This window comes from Lotus japonicus, chromosome 1, assembly GCF_012489685.1.
Source record: "Lotus japonicus ecotype B-129 chromosome 1, LjGifu_v1.2".
Classification (NCBI taxonomy): Eukaryota; Viridiplantae; Streptophyta; class Magnoliopsida; order Fabales; family Fabaceae; genus Lotus; species Lotus japonicus.
In genome coordinates, this window is record NC_080041.1 from 43,157,079 (window position 1) to 43,171,918 (window position 14,840).

Below are 14,840 nucleotides of genomic sequence, written 5' to 3' on the forward strand. Positions count from 1 at the left end.
TAGCCAATCCAGGTGGGTTATCTCAATTTTTAAATAAGCATTTAAAATTCAATTTGAAAAAACTCACGCTCATTGACTACCCACATTAATTCGTTTCTGAATTTTTTTTTTTAGTCCTAACACTTATCAACTTCTATTTTTTATATAATTAAAAACATTATTGTAATAATTTGCCACCCATTGTGACCACTTAGAAAATTATAAATTTAAAGGTTGTGATGCATAACCTATGAAGCCGTCCATCTTCACATTGGAATCCGAATTGATACTCATTATTGGGAGGTATTCCCAATTGTTATTAAAATCCCATAAATTAATTTGTTGAATCTTATCACTTCATCCTCCTATAAATAATCTGCATTTTTGCATCTCAACTCAAACTCATCTCTTTCTCCCCCCCATTGTTGCTTAATCAGTTGATACGTTTTTCACTCTGCAATGGCTCCAGTTTATGATAAAATTGCAAGCCTCAATCCGATTAGAGATAATTGGAATATTCTTGTGAGGGTTATAAGGTTGTGGACCATTCGTGTTCGAGGACAAACAACTAAGATCGATATGATTATCATGGATGATAAGGTTTTTGTTTCAATTATCTTATTTAACTTAGTATTGTGCATTCATATTTGGTACTTTTAATTTTGGGAAATATTTCATCTATGATTCTTGCAGTGTTACTTATTTTAAATTGTTTCTAAATATTGCGAATTTTTATCTATATTTTTTTCTCAAAATCTTTGGGTTCTAGAATTCAGGCTACTGTTAACAAACACATTGCCACAAAATACGATAAGCTGATCAGGGAGGGTGTCGTTTATGCAATCCGGAACTTCACTTTGGCGAATAATACCGGAGATTTTAAGGTTGCGGAACATGAATATAAAATTACTATTCAGGGTGAAACAATTGCACTATTGCAATCTAATTCTTTGGTTCCAGCAACGATCTGGAATTTTGTGAAGTTTGATGATGTTTTAGGGGGTGTTCTGGATGTCTCGCTATTAGTAGGTAATGATTTCTAAACTATTTACATTTTGAATAGGGTTAAAAAAATTCCCTCCATTAAAATAAAGATTCGTAACTGTGCTATCTTTTTTTTCTTAGATGTGATCGGGCTGTTGAGCCGTGTTGGTGAGCAACGGAACTTTGCCGGAGGGAAGAAGATGAAACAAATTGTCCTGGATAGCTTTGGGTAGTTATTTATTCGTTTATTTAATTTTATTGGTTTTCTACATAATTTTAATTGAGTTTGATATTTTTTTTTCAACGTTCAAACAGTGTGGAGCTTACTTGCTCTTTTTCGGGTCACTACGTGGATGAAATTGATCGTTTTTTATCTACAAACGATTCTACAAATGTTGTTGTGGTTATAATGTGTGGGAAAATTAAGGAATTTCAAGGTATGTTTTAAAACGCATTATTTGCTTAGATGCTGTTGAATGTTTAATAATACTTTGTTAATCATTAGGTAAAAGAAGCTTTCAAAATGGGCTTCATTGCTGCAAAATTATGTTCAATCTAGCAATCCCTGTTGCCCTTGAATTCAAGGAAAGCATGGCACAGCGGAATCCATCTCCCCAACAAGGCGTTGGCCGCATTGTAGATGCTTCTCAGGTGTCGTTGGAAGATGATTTCCTGAATTTACATGAGCGAAAAACTCTATCTGACCTTAAGGATCCTGCCCTTGATACGGTGACAATACAATAAAATTGCATATTAAACGTAATATACATCATGGATCATCTTTTATAATCAATTAATATTTTAATTTATCTAAATACAATATAAAAGAGAACCTATAAGGAGGAAACTTTTAACACTTGGCATCCATTGGGAGTGGTTTCAGCCATTTTTTGAAGAATTAAAAAAATCAAAAAGAAATTAGTATTACTACTTTAGGAAACTTGGGAATGGCTCAATTGCTATTTGATGTATTTTTCAAGAGTAAGCATGTAATAAGCCATATAATTAATTTTATTTTTAATTCTTTTTAATCTATAATATATCTATCATTAATTATCAGTTCAAATTTAAATCCCACTACCTACCACTACACCAATCACGTTTTACTTACCTAAACACTTTTTTAATGTTTTTTTTATTAACCTTTTTAATGCTTCTTAACCACACTTCTTCCAGTTTCTCACGCAGACCAAAACGTGATTGGTGTCACCTAGGGGTGTTCATAACCGAACCAATCCAAACAAAACCGACAAACCGATCCAAAAAAACCGAAATCCAATCAAACCGAAAACCGAACGGACTGAAAATTGAAAAAACCGAAATTATTTATTGGATTGGATCGGATTTCGGATTTGATTTCCAAAACCGAACCAATCCAATCCAAACCGAACATTCACAAATATGTATACTTTTAGTTATACATATATCATATATCATTCCATTTACACTTACATAGTACATATTTATTGTATATATATTGATTATATCAGACATGCATCAAAGTTTACTATATACATGCATCAAAGTAAACAATTATAATCATAATTTTAAAATATGTTGACTATGTTATAATTTATGAATGTTATATTAATGTTATAAATTATGTATCATTATATTTATCATATATTATATATTTTTAAAATTTATACAACACAATTTCAAAGTATAAAAAAGTGAAACAAAAACCGAACAATCCAATCCAATCCAAACCGCTATAGATTGGATCGGATTGGTTCGGATTTGAATTTAGTAAAAAATCCATTGGATGACAAAATCATAAAACCGATGAGATCGGATCGGATGATTTTTCTCCTCAAAACCGATCCAATCCAATCCGCGAACACTCACCAACATATTCAAATTTAAAAAGTTTAGAAGAAAGCTCAATTTTTCAAAGATTCATTATTAGATTTTTTTTCTCATTAAAAGACTGCCTATTTTTTAGCCACTCAGGTTTTACTTTTATTTTAATGATTTTATACTGAAAATATCTTGAACTAAAACCCTGACTTTGCATATCACCGTCTGGCTTTTCTCCTCCCAAGCAATTGTTGGAAATGTAAACCAACTTATTTTTTTTGAACAGGAAATTCCAACCATGGAGAAAGCAAATCTCAATCTGTGTACCCTGCTTGACCCGTTAGATAGCATAAATCCTGGGTTCTTTTATACCCAATTTTTCATTACCCATGCTCTTCCACCGAAATGAGTGCTTACGTTTATGCTCTCTCATTCCCTTCTTCCCTGTTTCTTTCTTATTTAGGCTGTCATCATGCAAAATCCAGATTTGATTGGGGCATTTCATTTCAGGTGCGACTTTCGTTGTTTCTCTTTATTTAATCTGAATCGCTTCTCTCTCACACCCTCATATTTTTCTGGATATACTATTGAATTCTGGATTTCCTAGCTGTGCAGATTTGATATCAGTTATGGATAGATTGATAATCGAGATTCTTCGGAGCCTAAGATCAGTCCAGAGAAAGTTGTGCAGATTTGTGATCGAAACTTTGGTGTTGGTGTTGATGGGGTTATCTTTTTCTTACCTGGCATCAATGGCACTGACTATACTATGAGGATTTTCTACTCTGATGGTAGTGAGCCTGAGGTATTACTATTTCTTCTTTACTGCATAGTTTGATTGAACGGGTTGGTTTTAGAATTAAAAAGTTTGCTATATTTTTTTTCTTTCTTTCACAATTATTTTGCTTCCCTAGATGTGTGGCAATGGAGTGTGATGCTTCACTAAATTCTATAGAAACTTCCTTCCTCTATCCTGGATCCGCTATCGATTTTCTACTTTATTTTGATTTTCTATGAAATTTCCCCTGCTGAAGTAGATGAAACACCATCCAATTTTTCTTTGCTTTTTCTTATACTGATAAATTCAGGTTTACTTTGTTTAAATTAAATGCTTCCATATTTACATAGGAGATTTTGATAAATACATTTATCTGTAGTCTTGGTTCTCCATGTCATCATTGATTCTCTTCTCTTTCATGTTGTAGGATGATTTGGCTGTTTGAAATAGGCTCAAAAGCAAGTGTAAGAGATACAAGCGTCTTTGGAGCCAAGGAAGTTCTTGATATTGAGGTTTCCAAATTACTGTCCATGATACTCACTTACTCCCTTTTTTTTTACTGTGTGAGATCAAAGATGGATTGTTTTATTTCAAAATCATATTCTAAGATGACTGTATTTTATTGTTTTGTGGGTCCTCATTCATAAGTACAATTGTAGTGTGCCTTGAATATGGTTCTAATTTTTTTAATGTTATTCTTGGTCCTGGATTTTCAGATGATACTAAAGCAGGCATGACTCATAGTAGATTGCTCATAATGGAAGAGAAGGAAATTATGGGCATGACAGACATGTGTATCATCCCCTGATAGAATCCAATAACAACAATAGATAAGTTTGTACATCAATACAACTGTAGTGTGCATTTAGTTTTTCAAAAAGAATTATCATTAAAGACTATATTCATTAGTACAACTGTAGTGTGCCTTGACTAGCAATGTGGTTCTAATTATTTTTTCTTCTCTTCCTTTGTATGGTGTAGCTGATTGTGGTGTGGAGAGTGACTATATTGATCGGACCACGAAAGATGAACTTCATATTGAAATCGTTATGTTTTCATCTTTATGTTTAAGAATTTCTAATGGAGAAACTATTACTGGGCGTGGAGAGGCAAACTTTTAGGTTCTCTTTATTTTTATTGTTTTCTTAATTAGTATTTCTCTACCAGACTTTCACACCTTCTAATCAGTTTTGTTGAGGCTGGTGCAGGTGTTTGTGGTGATGTTGTGTTTGTATGCAAGGTGAAAAAAAGTGAGTTTGGTGAAATGATGCATTGGTAAGTTTCTCCTTAAAATTTACCCAAATCTTTCCAACTATTTCCATTTCCTCAATCTCTATCAAAGGAAAAGTCTTTCCTAATATTTGAGACTCTTTTATTTAATGCAATTATTGGGGTTGGCAAATGAGACTTTGTTCCAATTTTACTGTTGGTTAAATGATTGGTGAGGACCATTTTTCGCCTTTAACTAAGCTATATGTTTCGTTTTACATTTCATATACTAGGGTTCATAAATCATGCACAATATTGAGTATTTAGTTCGTAAGGGGGTTCTCATTTTTGTGTGGTGGTTGTGTCTGATTTTATTGGCAGGTTTCTTGCAAGAAACTATGAGAATGCTGACTCTCCTTTCTTGATTCAGATATTTCTATCTTGGACATTTTTCATCTGGCATCCGGGAGATATGGTTATTAAATCTCGAAGATTCTGTACTTGAGAGCTTGATCTTGAAATTGAAAGGGGAAATTGACTATTGATTTTTCATTTTGTGTTATGGAGTTTATAAAAGTAGGGAAGAATATGATTTTTTCATTTTGTGCTATGGAGTTTCTGTAAGATGAACAAGGTCCAAGGAAGTATGTTTTGCCTTTAGCTAAACTAATTTAATGATTGTGTTATTGTTGTTTTCTTTCACGGTTCATCATTTAGAGGACACATATATTATTTTGAGGAGAAAATTTTGGAGGAAATTGGTATTGTCAACAATAGAGAAACATATTATTAAAAGAGGAATATTGTGTACTTTAAGCTTCTCTCTTGAATATTTATAAGTTTCATTATTTTTATCTTTTTATGTGTAACTCATGGCGTGACTACAAGTCAAAATAATATAGTATGCTATATGTATCTGCTAGCATCTACTACTACTTAAAATTATCCCTTGAAGAACCCTATTTATAAGAAAGGTTTGAATCCTGACCGTTTATTAAAATTGTTTTGTTTATTCTGAATCAATCTTGGCCTTTGCTTTATAGCAGCTGATTGGTGGCCCCACCCTAACATTTCTCTCACGTTTCTCTTCCACTCTCTCCCCTCATGTGCGAATTTGCCCCCTTTCTGACCTAGATTGCGTGTTTCTTTTCCCTTCTTCCCCTTCCATTACCTAATCGCCTGCTTCTGTGCTCCTTGTGGCAGAACCATGTTCGAACTGTTGTGTGTTCAAAGGAGAGAACCCTCATGTTGATTCAATTTTCGAAGTCCCATGTTCGAACTCTTTCAGGGCTACGATTTCTGCCTCTACTTCTGTAAGCAACATCTCTCCTATTGTCAAATTGTCCCCGTCCACGCCCATCCATGTTGTACCGATCATTGGGACCACGATCACCCCTGCCCCGACCAACAGTGTGTTGAGCCCTTTTGCTCTTAAGTTTTTGTACTTCCGATGATCTCACTTTCTTTGCTGGAGATAGTATGGTGGATGGTGAAGGGCTCTCTCACTGTATATTCTGTGATCTGTGATTTTTGGGAGCAGTTGGGGGTCAATTGTAGTTGTTGTAGTTTCCAGAAGGAGAAGGTCAGTTTCTTTGATTTGGGTTTTTCAGTGATTGTGATTGATGCAAGATTTCGTTTGTTTTAAATTTTTTTTTGTTGAATCCATGCTTTTTTACTTGATCAAAATGATAATTGTTACAATTTAATGTTGAAGTAGAATTTTGATTTGTCAGTAGAAGAGACTTTGATTTGTCAGTAGAAGAGAAGAATTATAAGCAAATTTTGTCAGGTCACTGTTTTGATGTCAGCTTAGTACTAGAGGGTTGGTATTGGCAGTGTTCCAGCAATTTACTTGCTGGCATCCTTCCAATTATTTAATTTGAAATTTGAAATTTGAAATGACCTAGAGTTCTCACTTTGTATTTGTCTATAAATACTGATGTTGTGTGGTCTGTTTGTTGTTCTTGCTCATATCCTGGTTTGATTTTGGTATTGCTTTTGCTCCATTGCTACATATCTTCATATCTGATATATCTCTTGTGTGTAAATCTTAATTATGGCCTTCACTACTAGTCTGTTCAATCCCCTGAGTTGTTTATTTCCTGGAAAAGACACATGGAAAATTAAGGTTCGTGTTCTTCGTCAGTGGGAGATGTTTCCTATTGGTGATTCTTCAAAGCCTTATGCCATTAACCTTGTCTTGATTGATTCACAGGTTTGTACTATTGTTGTTATTTGTTCAAATGTTTTGTTGTATTGTGTTCTTTGTAGTAGTAGTATGTAGTAGATAGTATTGGGCTAGCAAACCTGGTACCAGAAACCTGTTTTCAAATCCACCATCACGAATTGTAAGAATAAGAGAAATGCAGATGAGAACAAGCACACAATCAATAAATATAAGCATATAAATGCAGATGATTCTAATGATTGGGCTAAGAATAAATGTTAATTTCATTATTAAATCTCATTCTTTAATGCCTCCACAACTTATTTTTTTTCAACTGAAACCAGAAAACAAACTAGCAATTAATGTTGTAACTCATTTGGATTAGCACCGCCAAGAAAATTTCGTCTTTAGTATAGACATTTTCTCATTGTTGGGGTACCAGATTGTCTGTATCCTATTGCTTAGTCTCTATGTGCATATGTGAGGGTGCATTTGTCCAAAACCAGAACTTGTCTTTTTGTGATGAAAGTAAAATCTTGCTATTAATCATGTATTGCATAATTGATTTCAAGATAAGAACCATTGACCTTGATGGCAAGCGCATTAAGTTACAAATCAGGGACACTGCTGGCCAGGAGCGATTTCGAACTATTACGATTGGTATGTGTTTTATCTTGAGCAAACTTGCTTACGAATTCAAAATTTACAGCTGTCAAAACTTGGTCTCATATACTGGGAAATGGGTAATTAATAGGCTTATATGATCATATGTTCACATGCATTCCTATAGAAGTTAATTGAAGTGTTATACTTGATTAATTTATAATGTGCCTTGAAATAAAATTAGCTTTTATAAGCATTGGAAGTAAATTAAATTTTGAGAAATAATTTCATATATAATAATTCCTTTGGACGGAAGTTACAATTTGGAAGGAATGATGATTTAAATCTTTCAGTATTGTAACTCAAATCTAACATACACATGGACCAGTTTTATACTTTTATAGAAAGAGGACACATTACTTTAGTCTAACAAGTTCAGCTCTTACTGACTCTAATTTTAAATACTATGAATGAATATCCCACTTTTGTTGCATGCACCATTTGTTTGATGAAACGAAAACTCATCGTACAATGTTGCATTCTGTTTCAGCCTATTACCGTGGAGCCATTGTTATCTTGGTGGTTTATTATGTTAGTGATGAAGCATCATTCAACAGTACTCTCCTTTCCCTGATCTTGTTTGCAGTTTAAAGATATCTCAATGAGTGACATTCTTTGGGTGTTTTGATGTATTTAGGCACTAATGTCTGTGGGTTGTAGGTTTGTTTCAGCTTTGGATGACCCAGAAATTTGTATTTACTTCTTATTTTCCCCATTTCTTATTGTTCCCTTTTGATTCTATAACTCTCTAATATATTTGAATTAGGCAGATAAAATGATATATCTTTATGGTTAAATTTCCTTCGCTTATTCTGCCTTCCTGCCTTTTGATTTTCAATGTAGCTTGCTTCTTTCTGTTCAGATATTAAGATTTGGATTTGCAATATTGAACAGCATGCTTCTGACAATGTAAACAAGATACTTGTGGGAAACAAGGCTGATATGGATGAAAGTAAGAAGGTAGGTGCATCTCAGGGTCCTTTTCTATTTACATTTTATAATTACATATCTGTTGGTCGGGCTTTGAGATTAGTTGATACTTGATTGAGTCCATGCTGCATGATTGAGTCCATGCTCATGCCACATTTGTTTACTGATATGAGATCAAGCAATCTCTTTGCATGGTTTCTGCTATCGTTGTGTTGTTATTCTCCATTTATACAAACTAAAGGTGTTCCTTTTTTAGGTTGTACCTACTTCCAAAGGCCAAGCTCTTGCATATGAGTGTGGTATCAAGTTCTTTGAGACTGTGAGTAGCAATATGCTTGACAATAAGTTTCATTAATTTATGTGATTTCTTTTATATTCATATTAATTAAAAAACAAATGCAGAGTGCAAAAACAAACTTGAATGTGGAGGAGGTTTTCTTTTCAATAACAAGAGACATCAAGTAGAGCCTTGCAGACATAGATTCTAGAGCTGAGGTATTTTTTTAACTCTTTATTGTTTGTACTTCTTTTTCTTGTGAAATATGAGTGTATGCATGAATTGAGCTTTCTCTCTCTCTCTCTAGATTTTTTATCAGTTTATAATGATTATGCAGATGATTCTAATGAATAGGCTAAGAATAATGATGATGGAGAGGATACTTTCAAGCTGTCCTATTCTGATGCTGAGTGAAGAATTAGAGGAAAAGAACCTTCAGAAAAGTTTTGTTCCTTAAACAAACCTCAAAGATGGTTGAGGTATTTTGCTTGCATTTGAATTTGGGGCTGAGGTATTAATTTTTGTTTGATACATGTGGTGCCAAGAAGATTATTATCAAAGATGCTGCTGCTCCGAATTACACATCTAGAAAGCCAAGTAAATAAGTTGCAGGTAACTGTATGTTTTTAGTAATCTTTGGTAAAAAAAGTTTTGGCAATCTTGTGAGAGCTTTTTTCTGATATTGTAGGTATCATGTCATTTCTTTCTTTCCATTTGTGTTTTCTTTTCACCTTACTAAGAGAGAAATTATTCTTTGAAACTAAAGCCTACTTAGCTTTGCTCAAAATACTCACAGAAAGTTAGTCACTGCTGTTGATTTTTCTTGCAGTTAGTTAGTCACTGCTGATTTTTTCCCCAATGATTTAGCATCTCACTTATTCATTGTTATCAATGTATCTTTGTCGCTTGCTGCAGAAATCTTCTAAGTGAAGCCTGGGCCCCTAAATTAGCAAACTAGCAAAGAACATGAGCAACTTGAAGTCATGCCTCTTCTAGAAAAATCTATGGATACTGAAAGACTAGGACCTGGAAATTAGTTTTTCAATTCAAGAGAAGGTGGAAAAGGAGGCCAGATTGTGGACAAAGTTGAAATTGCAGTTCAAATTACACACAACCAAACCGGTGTCACTATTCACTGAACAAGTTATTTTTCCTCTTTTCACACTTATTTAATATGTGAACCCATCTTCCATGTTTCTGAGGCTTCTTTGGAACATAATATAGTTGGAGACAATTTATATTTTATACGTTAGAAACATATTTTAGTCTCATGTTAAGTAGATCCAAGATTCAAACTTAACTCACAAAGTGTTTCTTCTTTAGGAATTATTATCCCCACTTAACTCTTCCTAGAATCAGAACCTGAAATACTCATTTAAGAAATCTTAATCCTGATATTAGTATACAAATGAGAGGCATTTATTTCATAGTTTCTTAAATCCTCACAGATTAACACTATGGATTTTACTGCGACAAATTCACACCAAACTCATGCAAATGAGAATTGAAGTGCATGGTTAAAATGCATTATGTTAAAGATTCCCATGGTAATGATTTTGATGATTGGTGTTGGCCTGATCATCCTCCTAACTTGACACTTTGAACCCAGAGATTAGATCCTGGTGGTATGCTATGTTTTATTTTTGGAGTTCTGTTGGTTCCACTCCTCTTTCCAAATGGAATGTGCCTTTCGTCTTCAATGGTCTTGAGGTTCGTTAATTTTTTCAAGGTTTATTTATTTATTTATTCTTGTGGTTTTTATCATGTTTTTGGAATTGGAATCTTCGTTTGCAAATTTTTCAAAGCTGACACTTGCATCTCATGCATTTGGGTTAGGGAAAAGGGAAATAAATGATGTGCTTTGTAAGGAACTCATTATCACCAGCATCCATTTCCATGATAATGATTGATGATATGCATGCAGACCTTATGACCCAAGCATTTATCGTATATGCTGGAGAAATCATTAGGATAATTAACAATTTATCCACATGGTGACTCTAATCATCAATGACCTCATAATTTGGGATTATCTATGACACAAATGTTTCCTCAAAGCACTATGTCCAGCAGAAAATAAAATACATGTTGAAAATTAATAGACTTGTGGTCCCAGAGGCTAGAGTAGTAGCTTACTAGCTTGGTTGTTGTACTTGTGCCAAGTTGGACTTGAAAAGAAGGAGGATGGGAGTGTGATGAAAAATAACAAAACACTCCTGAGTGAAGATTCAACTAATGTAAGAAGATTTTGGAATTTGGCAGCTTCCTATGAAACCGTTGTGGTATTTACTTATTGCAGGTCCATGTCTCGAGTTGTTTGCTTTGGCATCTGAAATCTTTGTATTTAGTCAGTTTTGGAGAACTCTAGAGGTAGCTACTAGAGTGATGTGTTTAGTCTTTAACTTTGTAATTGTCTTTGATTTACTCGGAAGTTTCTCATTACTAAAGTGTGCCTAATTGCAGGTACTTGCCTAAAGTTGGTTTGGTATGGACTTTGCAGGCCATCGCTTAGTGGTAATATCATCTATTAGGATATTATCATGATTGTGTTGATTTTTTAAAAAATCATAAAATTGAGAACAACTTTCATTCAGGTGCTATTTGGTATTGGTGATTTAAATTGTAACTCAGTCATGATTTTGACTTGGAGTCTTGGACATACAATTCCTATATACAGGTTGTAGGAAGTATATGTTAAAGATTTTATTTTAGTTAATTTTACCTTAGGAATGCTAACCACTGATCCTAAATTTAAGTTGGTTCTACTATTTATATTTTTGAAATATTTTCTATCTAAAGATACAAAACTACAGTTGAGAACTGTTTAGTACTAACTATTTTTCTGTTGCTCCCACGTTTTCTGTTCCCATTTCCCCCTTCGATGACCCATTTTTCCCCTTCGTGACCTAATTGCCTGTTTCTTTTTCCATTTTCCCCCTTCGATGGCCTAATCGATGATGTTTGTGTTGAAGGAGTACAGTGTGTTGCAATCGTTTTCCTCTTCAAGTTTCGTACTTCGGATGATCTCACCGTCTGCGTTGGAGAAGGTTTGGTGGAAGGTGAAGACTGTGGGTTTCGGTTTGATTTCGCCAGAGATCGTCATATTTGGCAGGCTCTCTCACTATATATTCTCTGATGTTTGGGAGCAGTTGATGAAAATCGTAGTTGTTGCAATTTCGACGAAGGAGAAGCCAGTTTCTTTGATTACTCATTCCAGTGATTGTGATTGATGCATGATTTCGTGATTGAAATTTTTCGCCAATGTTAAGCATTTCATAAGTGAGGTCAATTTCGTGTCAGGTCACAAAGAGCTGGATTAGGGTTAGGTTGTTCAAGGAGATTGGGGAAGTACCTACCATCTGTCGTCACAATGAGAGCACGATCAGAAAGGGGTGCTGTTTTTGGTATTATTTTGGATGATTAGTGATGCAGAATTTCGCCACCATGTCATGTACTTCTCCAATCAATTTTCGTAGTGCTTGAAATTTCATCACAGAGGTGTATATCTTTTCAAATATAATTCCACTATTATTATTTAATATAGGTATTTTTGTGAATATTTAATGTAGGAAGTTGAATAGTTTTTGACAATACAATTGTTTTACTTAAGTTTTCAATCTTATTAGTTAATATATTTATTACAAAGATAATTTGTTATTACTTAATGCATTATAATACTTGCAATCTTTACTAATGTATTTAATGTAATGGTTCAAGTGTGCTTTACTTATATATACTAGAAATTAAACCCGTGCAACGCACGGGTTTGTTTTTAATTATATTTTTTTATTGTCAGATTTTATAGATTATAATTTTTTATAAAGAAAGACATTAAATAGAAAAAGAGTCATTACATTACATGTTATTTCCTTCACTGCTGTCTTAATTTATTATTTTATTTTATAATTATTTATTTAATGGCCTTTAAAGATTGTAATTTTATTAAGTTTTTAGAGTTGCTACACGATTGCATATATGGGTTGCCTAAACGACCCATGAGAAAGTTTGAGTTAAATAACTCATCGTCCAATCACATTGAAGATAAGTGAGTTAGAATTTCTATATTTTATTTATTAATTTATTTATAAAAATCTTAATTGATCCATTGGGTTGTGGGTTAGTAATCACATGGGTCATTTAGTTTCTAATAATTGGTACTTAGTTTTTATTTTCATATATAATCTCTTATATAGTACTTAGTTTTTCTAATAACTATACATTGGGTTGTGGGTTAGTAACCCATTTCTCTTTCATATATAATCTCATTATTTTCCAATAACTGATACTTAGTTTTTTTTTATGAGTCTGTTACATCTTCATGGATATGCATGTAGTATAATTTTTTGGGAGTTCATTTTATTGGCATTTCATTAAAAGAAAAAACACAATACATTATTCAAGAAGAACGGGGAAGAAATAAATAAATAGAAAATTTTAAGTCTTCGAAGAGTTCATTTTGTCTTCCGTTAAAAGATAAATACTGATGTTCATTGTGTTTTGACTATATATATCCATCTACTTACTTATTTAACCATTATTAGAGCCTATCCAAAAAAATTAACCATTATTGGGGGCTTTTCGTTTCTGTCAGTTTTTTTATTCCACTAACTCACTCACATGACAACTTACTAATGTAGATTACTATTGAGCCTTTTCATTTTTTCAGTTTCTTAATTCTCACTCCCTCACATGCCAACTTACTAATGTAGAATACCATATTAATTCAATCTTTGTATTTAAGACAGTGATGAAGTCTCTTATACATATAGATATTTAATGCAAAGACACAAGTGTGTTTTACATATATATATAGATATATAGATATAGATTGAAAATCGTTTGTGTAAGTAGTGTTTGGAATTGTAGTTGCCTAATTCTTACGGTTTGTTATTAAGTTGTTTAGGGTTGCATCCTTAACTTTTAATTTTAATTTTAATTATAACTCTGTCCTATACTTATTTTTTAAAATTCTAAGTGTTTAGTTATTTCTTTAAGTATATTTTTTGGTTCCGGTTATTTTAAAATGTTAATGCATTGTAATATTTGTTAGTAAACAAAATTTTCATAATACAAAGGGAAATTCGTATAACTTAATGGTAAGTAACTTTTCTATTCTTTGTAAGCTGGTGGTTGTGATTAAATTAGTAGTAAAGCTAGGCTAGCATTTTAACTTATTAGATTCAAATAGTTCAACTATTATTTGTAAGTATTTTTTTCATTCTTTTGAAGATTGGAATATATTTCCTTTTATTTGTCTTAGTATTTAGCGTTTATATTATTTAGCTTTGGAATTCAAATTTGAAGTGAATGTTAGGTTTTTGTGAATGTTAGCCATATTGGTACCACCAATTTTGCGTAGGGGTTGAGAAGGGTTATGTTTGAACACGACAGGGTTCGATGCCTGTTCATCTGTGTAAGTTTCTTTTAAGCTAGGTTATCATTTGACTTGATTAGATTTAAGTTGTAAGACCCAAGTTTTTAATCTTAGAATAAGTGGAAGAGATTTCCATTTACGATTAGGCTTGCTGTATCGCGAAGGAAAAACCTGAACAAGAGTTTATCGGATGAAATAAATTTATGAAGGAGAAAGTTCAGGAAAAGTCTAAGGATTGTATCAAAATCGATAAAAAGTATAGCACGATCGATTCGCTTAAACCTAGGACAAGAACCTTAGGAAAAGACTATGTTCCACCCTTGGAACACTGTAGGAATAAGTTCCAAAAATCTTCAGAGAAATGTTAGAACTTCTCTTTTTCCATATATAACAAGCGTTTCGAGGCGAAACTCTAGGATCTACGAACGTCCGATTCCAATCATCGGAAGTTTGCCGAAACCGAAACCCTGGTATTTCAAAACCCTAGAATCAACCGACGATGAAGACTTTTTCTATTCGGAGCTTCAAATGAAGATTCTACACGCATACACCCATTTCTCTTGATGATTTCAACCTTTCTTCAGAAGGGAGTTTTCTATTCCGACATTCGATGCAAAAAGTAACTTATCGGGTAAAATAGTTTTACACCGACTTTGCATTAGTCGCCAAAAATACAAGG

The 14,840-nt window shown here is 33.2% G+C and overlaps 2 protein-coding genes across 4 annotated transcripts; both read left to right on the forward strand.

Annotated features, from left to right (window-relative positions):
- The first annotated feature begins 438 nt into the window (after nt 1-438).
- Nucleotides 439-4,349, forward strand: LOC130736233 (uncharacterized). Its single transcript, XM_057588078.1, has 7 exons — nt 439-579; nt 897-1,008; nt 1,105-1,192; nt 1,279-1,400; nt 1,469-1,692; nt 3,401-3,554; nt 4,258-4,349. The coding sequence occupies exons 1-7, from the start codon at nt 439-441 to the stop codon at nt 4,347-4,349; spliced, it is 933 nt and encodes a 310-aa protein (XP_057444061.1).
- Nucleotides 4,350-6,338: 1,989 nt separating this feature from the next.
- LOC130727912 (ras-related protein RAB1BV-like) lies at nt 6,339-12,404 on the forward strand. 3 transcript variants are annotated; one of them, XM_057579371.1, is made up of 10 exons: nt 6,339-6,965; nt 7,490-7,577; nt 8,071-8,136; nt 8,443-8,540; nt 8,767-8,829; nt 8,913-9,005; nt 9,125-9,399; nt 9,703-11,157; nt 11,251-11,301; nt 11,760-12,404. In XM_057579371.1, the coding sequence occupies exons 1-6, from the start codon at nt 6,807-6,809 to the stop codon at nt 8,973-8,975; spliced, it is 537 nt and encodes a 178-aa protein (XP_057435354.1). In that variant the 5' UTR covers nt 6,339-6,806; the 3' UTR covers nt 8,976-9,005; nt 9,125-9,399; nt 9,703-11,157; nt 11,251-11,301; nt 11,760-12,404. The 3 variants fall into 3 exon arrangements, with proteins under 3 accessions (XP_057435354.1, XP_057435225.1, XP_057435287.1); XM_057579242.1 differs by having other exon boundaries at nt 11,768-12,404; XM_057579304.1 differs by lacking the exon at nt 11,760-12,404 and having other exon boundaries at nt 9,703-10,497; nt 11,087-11,157; nt 11,251-11,523.
- The last annotated feature ends 2,436 nt before the right edge of the window (nt 12,405-14,840 follow it).

Bases quoted from the DNA above. Each gene is read 5' to 3' on its own strand.
- LOC130736233 (XM_057588078.1), top strand. From the start codon at position 439: ATGGCTCCAGTTTATGATAAAATTGCAAGCCTCAATCCGATTAGAGAT. The intron at 1,401-1,468 runs GTATGTTTTAAA...GTTAATCATTAG, and splicing joins GAAAATTAAGGAATTTCAAG to GTAAAAGAAGCTTTCAAAAT. The intron at 3,555-4,257 runs GTAGTGAGCCTG...CTGGATTTTCAG, and splicing joins GAGGATTTTCTACTCTGATG to ATGATACTAAAGCAGGCATG.
- LOC130727912 (XM_057579371.1), top strand. From the start codon at position 6,807: ATGGCCTTCACTACTAGTCTGTTCAATCCCCTGAGTTGTTTATTTCCT. The intron at 7,578-8,070 runs GTATGTGTTTTA...ATTCTGTTTCAG, and splicing joins ATTTCGAACTATTACGATTG to CCTATTACCGTGGAGCCATT. The intron at 8,137-8,442 runs GTACTCTCCTTT...CTTTCTGTTCAG, and splicing joins TGATGAAGCATCATTCAACA to ATATTAAGATTTGGATTTGC.